The following is an 18470-nucleotide window of genomic DNA, read 5'->3' on the forward strand; positions in this document are numbered from 1 at the left end:
GCATAACTTGAGCATGATATTGTCAATGTTTGACTTGAGTCAGCCCACTGGAGGGACGTGTTTTTTTCCATCAAGTAGAAGGGAAACCTTACTCATGAAACTAGATGTAAATTTAAACATAAAAATGGATGGGAGATTCATCTCCACAAGCTTTAGCAGTGTGGTTTATCTTGCCTAGATTTAGATATTCGATCATATTTATGTGCCTGTCTGCTTTTCCAGACCCAGATTATGGTGAATGATGAAAGAATTGATCTGCATTTGCATGGACTACTACAGACATGTTAAATGTCCTCGAGTAACCTACTCTGACTTTGCCTTTGGATACAGAACTGGACACGTTTGTTGCAAGTTCTTTGTCATGCTTCATGCCTGTGAATTAATTAATTATCTAATTAATTTATTAATTATTTAAGAGCACTAGATATCTATTTGTACTTGGGTACCAAATCCCAAACTTATTGTGGGGTGCAGCAGTTTGTAAGCGTTTAATTTTTAGGTGCTGTCTGTCTTTACACAGACATTCAGCACCTTCAGTCTTAGCCTGGATTACAGTTCCATGTCATGGAATCGTATCATAGAATCATAGAATCGTTTCAGTTGGAAGAGGCTCTCAGGATCATCAAGTCCAATCATAAACTAACTATAGTGCTAAACCATGTCCCTAAGAACCTCCTTTAAATGCCTTTTAATCACCTCCAGGGATGGTGACTCCACCCTGGGCAGCCTGTTCCAATGCCTGACAACCCTTTCTGGGAAGAATTTTTTCCTAATATCCAATTTTTTTCCTAATATCCAATTTAAACTTCCCCTGGTACAACTTGAGGATATTTCTTCTTGTCCTATCACTTCCAACTTGGGAGAAGAGACCCACACTCCCGCCCAATTTGGTGTAATCTACAAACATACTACGAGTGCACTCATTCCCCTCATCCAGATCATCGACAAAGAGATTAAACAAAACTGACCCCAATACAGAGCCCTGGGGACACCACTTGTAACCAGCCACCAACTGGAAATGGCTCCTTTCACCACAACTCTTTGGGCCCAGCCATCCAGCCAGTTCTTTACCCATTGCAGATACACCATCCAGGCCTTGATCTGCAGCTTCTCCAGAAGAATACTGTGGGATACGGTGTCAAAGGCTTACTGAAGTCTAAGTACACAACATCTACAGCCTTTCCCTCATCTGCTAGGTGGGTCACCTTGTCATACAAGGAGATCAGGTTGGTTAAACAGGACCTGCCTTTCATAAACCCATGTTGACTGGGCCTGATCTTATGGTTCTCTTCTATTTGCCATGTGATGTCACTCAGGATGATCTGACCCATGACTTTCCCTAGCACCAAGGTTAGACTGACAGGTCTGTAGTTCCCCGAGTCCTTCTTACAGCCCTTCTTGTAGATGGGCATCACGTTAGCCAACTTCCAGTCAACTGGGACCTCCCCAGGTAGCCAAGATTGCTGATAGATAATGGAAGGTGGCTCAGTGATCACCTCTGCCAGTTCCCTGTGGTGAAAGCACTCGACATCCCCAGCCAAACCAGAGCAGTTTGGTCCAGGCTCCAGAGGAGGGAAAGGCCTTGTGTACGCAGGGAGTCTCGTGCAGACCTTTCCTACTGTGTGCAGTTTGACTACGAGTCAACCACTTCATTCAATAAATGCGACAGCCTGGATGAGCCACTTTGAGCTCTCCCTGCTAAATCAGTGAGCTGTATGGCGATGGCTTTACTGTTCACAGGTCAGTGAATGAGCCCAATTAAGTTCAAGAATAGTCATTTAGCGTAAGTAGATGCACACCTAAATGTAATGGCTTATTTAGAGATATAAGGTTGTATGATTTTTAATATACTCTCTGATTCATGTTACTTACTAGACTAGATTTGCCTAGATTTTAAGCTCATATTTGCCAAAAGCAACTGCAGACTACACTAAATGCCTGCAAGATGAAGTCCAGCTTGTATTTTGCTGGGAAAAATGGAACTGACTGGGAAAACAACGATCCAAGACCAACACAGAGACATCACAGACGTCTGCAAAGAGGGGCCTATTTTTGCACTTTGCTGAGAAGAAAGGATTTATCCAGACAAAATGGTACCTTCAAGGATATGGACTAAAAACCGTGTCTACAGCTGAACAAAACAAAGGTCATGTGGAGTCAGGGAAAAAGGGTCCTATAGGGAACAAAGGACCTGGTGGTGAAATTTTGCTATTGGACTGGATCTTAGTGTGAATGGTCTGTGAAGATATAAAAGTTTTTAGTTTTCTATGCTCGGGTGGACCTCTGTGCAGGTACCAGCTTGACCCAGCTTTTTTGCTATTCTACTCCGTTAATTTTTTTATGTTAGGAGAATCTTGTCTCCTGAACTCTGCTCTGCATATGGTCATAAGGCCTCACCTGAAAGTTTGCCGCTGGAGTTCTAAAATACAGACTCTGGAGCAAAGGGTTATCAGGGAAAGAGGAATCCTGTTGTTTGCACTATGGTGGATACAGTCTCACCTGAGAGTTCGTCTCCGGAGCCCCAAGACACAGCCCCTGGAGCAAATCAGGAGGGAAGACGCCTGACAGTTTGCTTCGTGAACGGGTACAGGCACCTGGAGAGAAGTTCAGCAGCATTCGGCTTGGTGTATTTCCCCCACGCAGTGAAGCTGCCACTGAACTCTTTTAAGTCGCTCTTCCCTCTAAGAAATCTAAACATTGTTCTGCAGCGAGCAGAACCCTAAAATCAGTCCCCCGTGACATCCCTCAACACCCTTGGGTGCATCTCATCTGGCCCCATAGACCTGTGGGTGTCCAAGCAGTGTAGCAGGATGCTAACCATTTCCCCCTGGATTATTTGTGCTTCATTCTGCTCCCCATCCCTGTCTTCTGGCTCAGGGGGCTGGGTACCTGAAGCACAACTGTTCTGATTATTAAAAACTGAGGTGAAAAAGGCATTTAGTACCTCAGCCTTTCCCTCATCTTCTGTCACTATATTTCGCCCACATTCATCAGGGGATGGAGATTCTCCTTAGCACTCCTTTTGTTGCTGATATATTTGTAGAAACATTCCTCGTTGCCTTTTACAGCGGTAGCCAGGCCCAGCTCTAGTTGGGCTTTGGCCCTCCTAATTTTCTCCCTGCATAACCTCACAGAATTCTTGTATTCCTCTTGAGTAGCCTGCCCCTCCTTCCTAAAGTTATAAGTTCTCTTTTATTCCTAAGTTCCAGCCGCAGCTCTCTGTTCAGCCAAGCCAGCCTGCTTCCGCGCCGGCTCGCCTTCCACCACACAGGGATAACCTGCTCCTGCACCTCTAAGATTACCGTCTTGAAGAGACACCAGGCTTCCTGGACTCCTTTGTAGACTTAGATGAAAAGCACACGACATTCTTGGACATCAGACCTGCTTTGTCAGCCTTTTGGATTACTGAGAACAGAATAAAGGGGTACTCGGACCTGTCTGCATAATGGCCTGGATGCAGAGAACGGAGGGCAAACTCCTGGGTACAGGTGTGATTTCTGGAGGTGATACCTTCACCCAGTTGCCCATGGACTTGCATTCCAGAGATTTTAGAAAGATTTCATGCTTTCCAGTGTGACAACTCAGATCCATGCAATAGCATTAGGCATCTGACAGTGAGGCATTTTAAACAATACTCACAGTTAGAGCACAAATGTGACTTGGCTGCCTAAGAAAAGGCATCTCTAGGCATTGTGTGAACCAACACAGGAACGTCGCAAGAAGAGCCAGAGGCCACGAATGCATTTGCAAACAACAAGTTTTATTTTAGTTACCTCTCTACTGGGGGATCTCCAAAATAGCACCTAAGCTCCCATACAGGCATCATATGAGAGACTTGTGTGTCCTCCACCTGATGTCCTAGAAACACGCAGGAATCCATTTGGTTCTGCTTCTGTCGTGGTTTAACCGGAGCTGGCAATACAAGCACAATAGCCGCTCGCTCAGCCCCTCCTTCAGCCCCCCCAACATGGGAGAGAATCAAAAGGGATGGGAGAACCTTGGATTGAGATAAACACGGTTTAATAAACAAAATACTAATACGCTACTAATAAATATATATGTGTAATAGAAATAAAAGATACTCAATGCAATTCCTCATGAACTCTGTCCACAACTGAGCAGCCAGTCCCAGCAAGCCACACCTGGTCCTAAAGCTGATCCCAGAGAGAGAAAAAGAGGAAAATGGCAGAAAAGCCCAAAAGCCTCTGCAAAATAGCAAAAAGTTGAATTAAATGTAGCACACCACATTCCCCATCTTCCAAAAATAAATAGTGAAGAGGAGCGATAGTGGAAGAGCCAACGGGAAGGTCTCACTCTTGTATATCTGAAACGTGACACCAATGGGATGGAATAATCTCATTGATCAGTCTGGCTGTCAGTCAAGCTCTGACCTATTTCTGCCGCCCTTCCTCGATGCCTCACACCTGTAAGCAAGGTGCTCAGAATGTCCTTGTCTGTCACACCAGATCAATTTAAAACATTAACTCTGTGCTGGGGTATTGTCTGCTTGTTCTCAATTAAGTCCAAATAATGAGCATGCTAGCTATGAAAAAAGAAAAGTTTGTAACTGGACAAAGACAATTAACCCATTTTCAGTCAAACCAGCTCAGCTTCATATGTTGCAATCCTCTGGAAAATGCAAGGTAGCAATGTAAGATGTGAACAGACCCCTGATTGTTGGCAACAGACTATGGAAAGGTCCAGGCTCAGATCCAGCTAAGCATCTAAATTCCATCAGCATACAGATTCCTCAATGTAGGAGATTGCTGCCACTTTAGATTCTGCAGGTATCCTTTGTGGCCTTCAAGTTGCCACTTCAGGATCACAGGTGGGTCTTGTTGGCCCTTGAACCAACCTACAGACTAGTTCTAAAGTACACACCAAGTGTGTATGTCCAGACAACTACATCAAGTACCTTGAGCTGAGTTCCATTCTCCTACCCATCTTACTTACCACAACTGTGTTAAATAATTTCCTCAAATTTTCTAAAGAAGGTGACCCCAGCTTCCAAAACTGGCATTACCAACAAGATAGATGTTCTTTTTGTCAGCACAATCCTTTCTCACTGAACAATCAGGCAGCACTTCTGCACTCTCCCTGAGCACTCACATGCTCCCTTCACTACCTCTGGCCATTAAGAAAATCCACCCCTGAGGCAGACTTGACAAGCTTTTGTAATAAACTTGGAAGTAATGATATGTTAGAATCATAGAATACTTCAAGGTGAAAGAGACCCTTAAGTCATCGAGTCCAATCATGAACCTAACACTGCCTAGTCCACCACTAAACAGTGTCCCTAAGCACCACATCTACATGTCTTTTCAATGCCTCCAAAGACAGTGACTCCCTGGGCAGCTTCGTCCAATGCCTGACAATCACGGAATCATAGAATGTGCTGGGTTGGATGGGACCCACAAGGATCATCAAGTCCAGCTCCTGTCCCTGTATGTGACAAACCCACAACTCACATCATGTGCCTGAGGGTGTTGTCCAATCCCTGCTTGAGCACTGTCAGGCTTGTGGCCATGACACCACCCTGGGGAGCCTGTTCAGTGTCCAGCACCCTCTGGGTGAAGAACCTTTTCCTCATGTCCAACTGACGCTCCCCTGGCACATCTTCTGCCATTCCCAGGGTTCTGTCACTGTCACAGAGAGAAGAGCTCAGCCCTGCCCCTCCTGCTCCCCTGCTGAGGAAGCTGCAGCCCCATGAGCTCTGCCCTCACTCTCCTCCAGGCTGAGCTGCTCCTCATACAATGTGACAGCCTTGAAGTATCACCCCCCCATCCTTGGCAAAACAGAGGGCTGTTATGCCTTAAACATCTAGTTTTCACTACTTGGGACAGAAAAGATAGATGTCTGTGGAGACAGACACCTTGTCTTTTCGTTCCCAAGGTTTTGTGAAACGAAGCACAGTTTTTTGAGATAGAGACAATTAACAGTGTTGCTAGGGATAATTAACAGTGTTGCTCTTAAGACCTCATGGTCTGATCAGGATGATAGAGAGGAACCACCTGGCGAAGAACCAACTGTGAGGACAAATCCGAAACCAACACCTACCCCTGACGGACAAACCAACTCACTTCTGGTCACTACTGTGAAAATTGCCCTAGTTTGAAGACCCCAGACTCATTTCCAGAAAGGTCTTCCTAATTAGCATGAAGAGTGAAAAGAGGGAGGAGACAACCTGCCCACATGTAAATGAACTGGGTTATAAAATGACCTCACATGTGACATGAGGTGGTGGCATGTGTATGCTGTGCAGCATGACTGAGGACTTCAACGGGTCCACCCACCTCCAGAGGATGTTGTGGGACCAATCAGCTGGGAGTAGTGATATCTTACTCTCTCTCTGATGTCTTAATTTAGCAGATCTTCCTCATTTTTCCTTCTCTCTCCTCCACTTTTCCCCGACTAACATATCTCCCTCCTTTTTCCTTCTCTCCCTCCCTTATCCCTACCTAAGGTACCTTACTTTTTTCTTCTCTCTTTCGTTTCTTCCTTTTTTTCCCTGAGCATAGCATAGGAAAGTAATAAGATTTTGCCATCAAGTTATTGTTAAGTTTGGTGAGATAGTAACAGACTTTTGCCAAGTCACTAATCACTGTAATTTGTAATTCCACCAAGTGCTTTTAGTAAATTCATAAATGAATTGGACCTCTCTAGTGATCGTCTGTCATCACTTTGCGTTACCTCATAGAATACCCAGAGAGAGTTAACTCACCTGGTGGGACAGGATGTACATCGTGCTCACAGACACCTTATCCCTAATCTCAGGTAGGTGGGAGGGGACACACGGCTTCTTCACTAAACCCTTCACCAACCTCATGGCCCTCCTCTGGACACTTCCCACTAGCTTTATATGCTTTTTATCCTGTATCACCCAGAAGTGCACACATTACTCCAGCTGAGGCCACATCATCATCAGGCAGATGTCCAGCCACTTCCTAGGAAGCAGGGGCTTAGCAAGTGTGCTTTGTGAAGACAAAAACCTTAACCATGAAGAAACCCACTTCCTCCTCCATTTCCTGAGTTTTCTTGCTGTGCCGAACCTCATATGGTATGGAATACCCCCTTGAGCACTGCTCAGCAATAGCCAAAATATTGGTGTTTTTTCAACACTCTTTAAGTCAAAAATGCAAAGCACACACCACATTAGCTGCTAGGAAGAAGGCTGACTCCATGCCAGCCCTACACAGTACAATCTCCTCCCTCATTCCATGCCATCTGCATCATGCTCAGGTCCAACATTCTCTGAAACATCAAAGTATCCTCTGACCATCCCATTCACACATTGTGTCATTTCTATAACCAACTGCAAACTTTCCACTTGCCTAACCCACAATGCATTAAAATATTTCATCCTTCTACCCCATACCATTATTTTCATTTCCTATTTTATCCATTTTTTATTCCCAAAATCCACTCTTAGCAACACTTGTTACTTTTGATACTGTGGTGGATTGTCCTCGGGCTGCAGCTGGACTCCCACCCAGCTGTTCTCTTAGTGTTCCGTCCTCAGCAGAACAGGACAGGAGGACAAAATAAGATGAAAAATCTTATAATATGCTGAAAGAAAATAGAAGCACAAGTTACATTTCACTTTAATGAACACTCCCTCTGGCAAGCCAGAGAAAGAATCAGACAGAAAGTACCAGGTTCAATGAGTTATGGATCCATCCCCTCCCTTAGCTTTCCCTCAGTCTACATGAAAAGGGAACTAATTAAAACAAAGCTACCGCAGCAAGCTGGCGGTGTTTCAGCTTACCCTTTCTGTCCTGAACTGAGCAAGTTACTAGCTGGTTTGGGAAAGAGATCTCTGTTCTGAGTGGAAAAAAATCAGATCAAGTCTAGACTAGAACCCAGTCTCTCCCACCAGTAGCAAGGACACTTCCAGGAGACACGGCTCCTCCCCTCTAATCATGAGCTACTAGCTTGATTCTCAACACATTATTGAGGGTTCTTTCTAGAGGGGGAAACGATCCAGGCTATAACTTTTGCATTGATGGAGAGGAAAACAAACATCTGTTTCCCAAGCCAGAGAGTTTGTCTGCTTAATGGACATGGAGGGAGAGGGGCGGGAGGATAAGAATTTTACAATTTGCTTTGGTAATATTCCTACTCTGAGCAAGGTTTACTTCTTTGTTTGCAAGGCCCAAGGTCCAACAACTATAATTTATCCCAATATGCCAAGTAAAAAAGGCCAGATATTTCAAGGATTTAACTGCAAAGAATTGCTCAAATAGCACAGGTCTTTTGAAAAGCATTTCACTTCATTCATAAATACCATTTATTTTTTTCCATTAGGGAAACACCTATAATCTTTGCATCTACAAGGAATCCATCACCTGGAGAGCGAGAAAACAGTCATCTGCTTCCCGAGTAACCACTTGTCAATACATGTCCTCAGGCTTTGCTTGACTTCCTGGTTCCTCAGGCTGTAGATGATGGGGTTCAGCATGGGAGTGACCACTGTGTAAGACAGGGAAACCATTTTCTTCATGTCAGATGAGAGGCTGGACTTGGGTCGCAGGTGAATGATGCCAGTTGTGCTGTAGAAAAGAGTCACAACCACCAGGTGAGCTGCACAGGTGGAAAAGGCTCGCCTCTGGCCCACAGCCAAGGGGATCTGAAGAACAGCATGGATAATGCAAAGGTAGGAGATGGCTATCAGAGAAAAGGGAATCATCACTATTAGGACAATAGCAATAAAAATCAGTAGTTCAAAGAAGGCTGTGTCTACACACACCAGCTTCAGCAAAGGAGAAACATCACAAAAGAAATGATCAACTGTGTTTCTCCCACAGAAGGGCAGGGTAAATAACCATGTGGTGAAGCCCAGAGCCACAGGGACACCACACAGCCAAGACCCAATGACCATCTTGAAGCAGCGATCCCTGTTCATCAGGGTGGCATAATGCAATGGGTGGCATATTGCCGCTTGCCGGTCATAAGCCATTGCTCCTAAGAGGAAACACTCACAGGTGACAAAAAGAATAACGCAGTTGAGCTGCAAGGCACAAGCTGTGAAGGAAATAACTTTTCTCTCCACCAGCAGAATTGCAAGCATCTTGGGGACAATGGTGAGGCTGTAGCAGATTTCTGTCAAGGCAAGATTCTTTAGGAGGTAGTACATGGGCGTGTGTAGGACCGGGTCAATGGTTGTGATCACAACAATTAGAGAGTTCCCTATCAACGTGGCCAGGAACATGATGGAAATCAGCATGAAAAACAGGAGCTGCATCTTGCCATGGAAGGCAAACCCCGAAAGGAAGAAGTGAGTAGCGATGGTTTGGTTTCCTGGCTTCATTTCCTCAACAGGTTCTGTCGTAGAAGAGAAAAAGCAAAACAAAACACACAACAAAAGGGTTAATAGCTTTGGACAGACCTGTGGTCTCAGGAATTCCTACACTTGCAAGTACAATGAAGCTTAAAATATGAATGAGATGAAACTTGGATTGGAAATGGCAGTGGAAAAATATCTCAACTGGGCAACCTGTTCAAGATCATCTTTAACAGTCACAAGCTGGGATGCATCTTCTCATATTTAGATAAACAGAAAATAGACATTCAAATTTCCAATAACCGTTCTGTCTGGCCTAGTTTTTTGATAGCTGGAATTAACTGAAATATTATTGGTGCTCTAAGCCAGGTGATATGGAGATCCTGTGGCTTCCCACCTCCTGGTCTGACTCAAGCAGAAGTGATCCACCTGCATTATTTTCACTGTTAACCCTGCAAAATACAATCCAAACCTAAACAGCTTTAAATTCATAGAAGTGTTCACTCACTTAGTTTTGTTTCATCAAATCATATAAAATCCGTATTCTGAGTTTTCATTTAAGGTAAGCTCTGGGAAGTAACATGATGCTCAGCATACCAACGGCTGCCCACAGGAAAGTGGCTGCCAGCATCTACACCTTGCTGCCATTTTCTGGGATTTATAATCTCAGATTTGCTCACAGAATTATTTCTCTGGGAAACTTCCTGGACTGTTTCAGCCAAAATATACTTGGCTGATTTTTTAAAGAAAAAGATCAAAGGGAAAAGGGGGGGGTGTGTGTGAAAGTATGGATGCTGTGATTCCTTTGTTCAACGTATTTATCAGCAAAATAGGCAGTAACAGTTGCCAAGGTTTTCTATAGACCATAGAAATAAGCAGGCACACTGTCAGTATAATTACTGTTTCACCCTCGTAGGCATCTCAAATAATATTAATCACCGATGCCACAGAGGTTTTTATTTCTCTTGTTTGAGTGGCTAATTCAGATTTAAAAATCTGCACTGCTGGTTCCTAAAGGTAGGTGAGATGGATTCCCCTTGTATGTCATAATAGCAGTTCCAGGCTCCAATGAGAAAAAATAAACCATGGAAACACACTTATGTCTTGGTTCTGTCATAGGAATCAAGTAAGAACGAGGAACAGAAATATTACCTTATCTTACTACAACGGGTAGAGTTTTCTCTCTCTTCAGTAGAGGCAAAAATTCTCAAGGCAGAGAGGATGAGAAATTATGACTAGAGAGAAAAACGGAAAGGAACATCACTTTGATTTCATCTGTAAGAGGCTGCATCTTGTCTCTGATTCCAAAGGCTCTGACAGCAAATGTGTGGAAGTATTTGAATTTTCACTTGCTCCCAGTAGGATCAGATCTCCAGACAGCAACTTCTTAGGATGATGAGATCATGTGTTAAGTGATTTTTTTTTTTTTAAATATCTTTGGCCTATATGAATGTGCAGTATGTTTTATGACATACTAGCAATCTAATTATAGTATTAGCAGTGTTTCCTTCCACATGTTCAGAATTGTATGAGTAAGCAAAAAAAATAGTTAACAGAAATAACAGGGTATTCTTTTTTCTTTTTCCTCTCTAGTTGACTAATATTTGGGGGGAAAAAATGGAATTTGACGTATATTTCACAGTAGCTGAAAATTCTTCTAAAAGATCATAATGAATACTTGAGTAGCAATGGTGTTATGAATATAGAGCATTGTAATATGATACCAATGTATTACATGGCCCTAAATACAACATGCCATACAATAACAGGTATGTTTAGGCTTCTTACGTTTTTATAACATCTTGTCCACTTCATTCTGGAAATCATAGATTTCTTTTGGTAGATGTTTGCTGGTCATCTGAAGCACTCTCCATGAGGGTGTGGTAACTCCATGTAAGATAAAGGGGAAAAATTAGGTGATGTGAATTCAAGACCAAGGTATTTAACACTTAATCAACTCTGTAAAGCCTGGGTTTGCATCCTGAAAAATCTAGGAAGATGAGTCAAGTGGGAGAAGTTTTACCAGTGCAGTTGGGAAACATCACAGAGGAGCCATTAATATTCCCCTGTTGCAAAGAGGGTTAAGTTGAGCCCCATCTCCCTGACCATGCACTGTGTGCAGCAGGATCTCATCCTGCTGCTGCTCTGTCACGAGTTACATGGCTTTCTCATTTCTGTGAATTCTCTCATTGTCTCATCCGTGTGAATGGAAATGTGTGTGGTGACCTGGCTTTGGGCGGCTGCCAGGCTCCCACGCAGCCGCTCGCTCACTCCCCCTCCTCAACAGGACAGGACAGGACGGGGGAGAAAACAAGATGAAAAGCTTCCAACTCAGGGAGATCACTTACAAATTGCCATCATGGGCAATTCACACTGACCCTAATAAATACTCAAGATATGTTACTTTAACATAATCCAAAAATGAATTTTGCTCTGCTCTATGTTGGCTTTTCCTAAAGTACAACTGCTTGTTACAGTTTTTGCTCGTTTGCCAAAAAAAAACCAAAACCAAACCAAACCAAATAAACTCTCCAGTTTCCTTTCATATTGAGATGATTTTGGTTTCTTTTGCAACAGATGTGAATGCTTGCTCCATCCTCCTCCTCTGAGCCTCAAGCACTCCTGGGCTCCGCCTGCCTCTTCAGAGCATTCCTGCAGTGTGTGGTGTGTGTGCGTGTTTTGCATGGCTGAAGGGATTTTTCATCAGCCACACAGGTATGTTCTCTGAAGCATCAATCTGCCAGTTTGCATGGTGAAAGTGCATGAGATAATTAAGAATTCTTATTTTTCAAACGTTCATGCTCTGTCTGAGTATGCAATAGACTTGGTTGTGAAAGCCAAAGCTGAAATGGAATTGAATCTGGCCAGGGATGTCAAAGACAGCAAGAAAAGCTTCTGTAAGTACATAGGTGACAAAAGGTAGACAAAGGAAAATGTGGGCCCATTGCTGAATGAGTTGGGGGACCTGGTGACACAGGACACGGAAAAGGTGGATGTACCGAATGCCCGCTTGTCCTTGGTGTTTGCTAGCAAGACCAGGCTTCAGGAATCCCAGACCCTAGAGATCAGGGGGAGACTCTGGAACATGGATGGCATATCCTTGGTGAAAGAAGAGCACGGCAGGGAATACCAGACATACATAAATCCACGAATCCTGATGGGATGCTTGCATGAGTGCTGAGGGAGCTGGCTGATGTCATCATGAGGCCACTCTGCAGAATCTTTGTATGCTCACTGTGACTGGGGAGATGTCTGAGGACCAAAGGAATGGAAATGTCACTCCTGTTTTTGAAAAGGACAAGAAGGAGGACATGGAGAACTACAGGCTGCCCAGCTTCACCTTGGTCCCTGGGAAGGTGATGGAGCAACTCATGAGGTGAACCTTTTCCAAGCTGTTGTAGCTTAACCCCAGTGAGCACTCAAAACCATGAGAGCTGCTCGCTCAGTCGACCTGTCCCCCTTCTCCAAACAGGGGAGAGATGCAAAAGGGAAAGGGGAAACTCATGGACTGACATAAAAACAGCTTAATAAAATAACAAAATAAAGTAATATACTCCTACTGCAACTAATTATAATGTGTCTAAAATAAAAATAAAATGGAAATCCTCTGTGAGTTGTTCTTCAACTGATTCATCAGTGAATAGAAAGGAAAGAACCTCTAGCCAGAGGAAGACTCCATGCTGACATCCTTTATCTTGCTGTTGCAAGGGAAAGCAGCCTGTACATGACAAAGTGTTGTTTCTGCACAGCTTCAAAGCACAACCATGTGAGTTACTTACACCTGCTGGCATACTTTGTGCAGAAGTCATATCTGGCCCATTAAGAACCACATTTCATCAAGAAAGAAGACTCAACAGAGAAGAAGATGGAAAAAAAGCATTAGTGATATAGAATTCCAAGCAAATCCCAGCCTAACAGCGTAGTTCCTGAATGTCATGCGAATCTGACATAACTTAAGAAGAACCTGACATCACTTTCAATGTCCCAGGAAAATGATAAATTACAAGCACCTCCAGACAGTGATCATCCTGTACAAAGTAGTTATTGAGACAACTGCGATGGCCCTGGGAAGTGCCTTTGTTTTTGTCCTTTATAGAGACAGTCTGGGACTGGTATTTAGTTATGTGTACACAGGTGTACAGAAATGGTTTAGACCTTATGGAGTGTGCCATCTAGGGTCACAGAAGAAGAAGGGACTATATTAAGTTCTGGGTCACATCCATCATCCTAGGATACCTTATCTTGTCAGGAATTGCACTACAGATGTCCATTTAGGCAACTGAATCTGGATCTCATACCCGTACTCATGGCTTGGTGAGCATGATCACTTCATAAACAGGGACACAGACAAGCAGAGATTTCATGCTTTCTTTCACTTGGTCTACAGCATCAAAGGTGGGCCCTGGGGGTCCCAGAGAACCATGCAGTGGCCAGAAATGAGGTGATGGGTCAGGCTCAAAGGGTTATAGTAAACAGGTTTGTGTTGGGCTGGTGAGCAGCCACTGTGGGGTCCTGCAGGGATCCATCTTAGGGCCAGATATCTTCATAAACAACTTAAATGCAGGACTTAATGGAATGTTAAGTAAGTTCACCAATGACACAAAACTGTGAGAAGATGTTTTCTGTTTTTTTTGGAAGGAGGGCTGCGGGTGGGTTGGTTGGTTTGGTTAGTTTTGGAAAGGTTTTGTTATTATCTAGTCTCTGTGGGCTGCTTTATTTTTGCTTTTCTACTTTGCAGGTGCTCATCTACACACTACGTTGCTGTGCAATTCACCATTGATTCAGAAATCTCATCTCAGGAGACTGATCAAAGCAATAGGAAATTTAATTCCCACATGATGTTGTTGATATTTTGCATGTTCTGGACATGAAAAAAAGGCTTCCTCTTACTAGGTCATCAGAGATTTCTGGTAGCATTTGCAAAGTCTGCTCCTTGCATCCTACCTGAATAACTACAAGCCCTTGAGAACTCACAGTAGTCATTGTCATCACAGCTGCAGCATTGATCTCTCAGCTACAAGAATGCCAAGGAGATACCACAGAAAAAAAGAGAGAAGAAACACTCTTAACTCCACAAAATACGTTGTTTTGTCCTCGGCTTTGCTTCCTGACTCTCAATCAAAGGGCCCTACTGCAATGAGAAAAGTGCTGATTGACAGTGAGGTGAGGATTGTGCAGAACTATTTTTTTCATATTATGTAATTTATATAGTTGGAAAAATAGGAAAACCTCAGCATGAAAAATCTTGTATTTGCATTTCTGTTTAAGTTAGAAGGAAACTAAAATAACAATAACAATAAAATTGAAAATAAAAGAAAATAAGTTTGGGAAAACTATTTTCTTTTGACTGCACGTGTTCATAAGTTTATCACAGAAAATATTAGTCAGCATCTGGGAAACAGAAGGGAAGTGTTAGAAACAGAAGATAAAAGATGTTTAGAAAGAAGAGAGGAAACGGATTATATCACCTGTTGTTGACTGAGAAAAACAGGCAGAAACAGAGGAGGTAGTGGAACACACCCAAATGAAATGCTGTCTTTCTGCAGATGCATTTCAATGAGGAGGGCTTTGGAGCCTAAAGGTGTCAAATCACATGGAAGAAACTGAAGCATTGGTATTGCACAGAGAATGGCATCTCTAACTCTTGCGGTGCAGGTGACAGACTAAAATGTTGATAAGGCTGTAATATTATCACATCTAATGTTTCCAATGGAGCTTGTTCAAAGATCAGACTAAAGGTATTTTCAGAGAAATATGGTCAGTGTTCCAGAGCGGATGCATGTGTGCAACACGCTCATGTTCTTTTATGGTGAAATCAGTTTGGAAGTTCCCTGTTTGTTTCCGGTTTTCATGCTGAAAAACTAAGCTAAGGAAGTATGAGAAAAGGAGTGATTGGGCTGTAGACCTCTCATAATGGCTTTCAAAAATCGTTTGTTTTAAGTAGAAGTATATAGTACAGCAGAATGGATGAGAAAGACCGTGAAATATACCTATATGTTTTAACCTCTTTAAAAGATGTATTTTGAAAGTCATTGTTTTTTCATTAATTGGAGTGATCAATTTTAGTCATCACTGCATTGAATATACAGAGAAAACTACTCATCTTGTAAGATTTGGGGTCTCTGTTGTAAGCCAGAAATAGCTGTGCCTGCCTGCTCTACTAAAATAATGTCAGGATTTTGTTCTTTATTCTGTATGGTTGGGAATTACCCAGAGACGAACGATGGTGACAGAACTGACCGTGTTGTCTCATTGGGCAGTATGATCGACTTTCAGTGGGATGAGCCCATTTGTCTGGAACTTGCACCAGGTAACTCCTCTCCTGCAAGTTCAGTCTTGCTCCATCACAGTATTGCGGGAGGTGAGATCTTGGCATTTGTGCAATTCGTCTACTGCTGAGCAACCAAGAGACGTTCTTTAGGCAAAGTATACAGTCCAATAGCAAAACCAGTTTCTGATCATAAGCTCAGGCAGCCTCTTCCTTTATTGTCATCAACATCCAAAAGAAATTTTGATGACTGTATGGTACCTTAGAGCACCTTCTGCTGGCTGTTGATACAAAATTGGAAATTGTGCAGTTTTTGAGATGGAAGAATTGTCTGGAAGAGATGGTAACTATTCAAAATGTGAAAGTTGAAATTGGCTTAAAGAAATGTAGGGACAATAGTGGAAAGAAAGGATCGGGAGTGAATCACTTGGTGAGTTAGAAGCTTTATTGATGAGTTGAGGGGTTGCAGCAGGAAGTTACAGATGAGGACACTTGAAATATCAATGTGAGGAAGTAGTCCTGTTTCACATCTTATTTATTCTGCTCTATATGCATAGGAGGAAGGCTTTATTTGAAGATTTTCTTGGTTCTAGACAGAAATAGGAGAAAACTACATTCAAGTTGTTTTTGTCCATGTTAGTTTCTTTTGTGTTTGATTACATGTCTGATGTTTTGTAATGCTCTTGCTGCTCACAACCGTGGAACCTTGATATTTTGCTTTTGTTTCCTACTGTTCTAGCAGTGATGAACCAGACTGAGTTCAGCGGGTGTATCCTCCTGGGTGTCACTGATATCCAGGGGCTGCAGCACTTTTTCTTTGTTTGCTTCCTCTTGCTCTACTCGACCAGTCTTCTGGGAAATGGTGCCATTGTGACCATGGTGATAGCTGAGCCCCGTCTTCACACACCAATGTACTTCTTCCTGTGGAACTTGTCCTGCCTGGACATTGTCTTCTCCACAGTCACTGTTCCCAAGATGTTGACTGGCCTTCTCTTTGGACATCAGCCCATCTCTTTTGGTGGGTGCTTGGCCCAGCTTCACTTCTGCCACTTCCTGGGCAGCACTGAGGCTGTGCTACTGGCCACCATGGCCTACAACCGTTATGTGGCCATCTGCAATCCTTTGCGCTACACCCTTGTCATGAGCCCCCAGACTTGTCTGCTGCTGGCCACGGCCAGCTGGTCCATTGGTTTTGTGCATGCCATGATACACTCAGTCATGACCTCTCAGCTGACTTTCTGTGGCCACAACCACATTCATCACTTCTTCTGTGACATCAAGCCACTGTTGAATTTGGCTTGCAGTAGTACCAGCCTCAACATGACCCTCCTCAATGTCATTACCACATCTGTTGTTGTAGGCCTCTTTGGCCTCTCCTATCTCTACATCATCTGCTTCATTTTCCATAAGGTCTGGTCCCAGGAAGGAAGATGGAAGCCCTTCTCCACCTGTGCCTCCCACCTCACTGTTGTGGCACTGTTTTACATACCAGTGCTCTTCAATTATACACCACCCTCCTCAGGAAGCTCCCTTCAAAGGGATGTGCAAGTGTCTCTCCTGTACAGTACTGTCACCCCAGCTCTGAACCCCTTGATCTACACTTATAGGAACCCAGAGATGAGATCTGCCCTGAAAAAAATGCTAGGGAAAAAAACTCTTTCCTGGAGGAACGTGACTAAAACAAGGACAACGCTCAGAATGTAGTTTACTCCACCTCTCCTGTTTCTAAGGAGAAAGCTCAGAAGGACACTGTATTGTAAAAGCCTGGAAAACAAACGATTATCTCATGTAGTTTAACACATTAAGAAGGTAATTGTGTAGATCTGAATCAAAGGGGAGATATTCATGGACTTGAAGCTTCTTCCATCATATTTACATGCAATGTGTATGGCAGCCCATGTGGTCTCTGGCTTCTAATACAGACGCATTTGTGCCTCTTGCAGGACTTGAGACAGAGCTGACAGCATCATGCAGGTGTCCTGGATGATCTAAGATAAGAAATTACTTGACAGCTCTGTTTAAGCAGCTGAATGACCCTCTGGTCGTTCAGAGCTCCTGTATAGCTGAAGAGAGTTAGCATGTGGTACATTTCGGGTGGGCATAACTCGAGCGTGATATTGTCAACATTTGATTTGAGTCAGACCCCTGGGGGGATCTGGTGAATCATGAAACCATTGATCTGTATTTACATGAACTGCTACAGACATGTTAAATGTCCTCGAGTATCCTACCATGACTTTGCCTTTGGATCCAGAACTGGACACGTCTTTTGCGGGTTCTTTGTCACACTTCATGCCTGTGAATTAAGGACATTTCTAAGAGCACTAGATATCTACTTATACTTGGGTACCAAATCCTAACCTTAGTGTAGGTTGCAGCAGTTTATAAGTGCTTCATTTTGAGATTCTGTGTGACTTTACACAGACATTCAGCACCTTCAGTCTTAGCCTGGATTACAGTTCCATGTCATGGAATCATATCATAGAATCATAGAATCATTTAGGTTGGAAGATACTCTTAGGATCATCAAGTCCTACCATAAAATAACTCTAGCACTCATCCATGTCCCTAAGAACCTTCTCTAAACACTTTTTTAACCCCTCCAGGGATGGTGACTCCACCACTGGCCAGGCAGCCTGTTCCAATGCCTGAAAACCCTTTCCAGGAAGAATTTTTTCCTGTATCCAATCTAAACCTCCCCTGGTGAACTTGAGGCCATTTCCTCTTGTCCTATCACTTGTTACTTGGGAGAAGAGACCAACACCATCCATGCTCCAACCCCCTTTCAGGCGGTTGTAGATAGCAGTAAGGTCTCCCCTCAGCCTCCTTTTCTTGAGGCTAAAGAGACCTTGTTCCCTCAACTGCTCCTCATCACACCTGTGCTCCAGGTCCTTCATCAGCTTCATCACTTCCTCTGCACTC

General features: G+C 43.4%; 1 protein-coding gene and 1 pseudogene across 2 annotated transcripts; one reads left to right on the forward strand and one right to left on the reverse strand.

Moving 5' to 3' along the window:
* Nucleotides 1–8341: 8341 nt before the first annotated feature.
* Nucleotides 8342–13588, reverse strand: LOC309443845 (olfactory receptor 10A7-like; the record flags this gene model as incomplete). The annotated part of the gene is made up of 2 exons (XM_082061118.1): nt 8342–9321; nt 13579–13588. The coding sequence occupies 2 exons, from the start codon at nt 13586–13588 to the stop codon at nt 8342–8344; spliced, it is 990 nt and encodes a 329-aa protein (XP_081917244.1).
* Nucleotides 13589–16325: 2737 nt separating this feature from the next.
* LOC309443847 (olfactory receptor 12D1-like) lies at nt 16326–17223 on the forward strand (annotated as a pseudogene). Its single transcript has one exon. The product of its transcript is annotated as an olfactory receptor 12D1-like (transcript).
* Nucleotides 17224–18470: the final 1247 nt, after the last annotated feature.

Source organism: Streptopelia decaocto (genome assembly GCF_964273445.1).
Source record: "Streptopelia decaocto genome assembly, chromosome: 9".
Lineage (NCBI taxonomy): Eukaryota > Metazoa > Chordata > Aves > Columbiformes > Columbidae > Streptopelia > Streptopelia decaocto.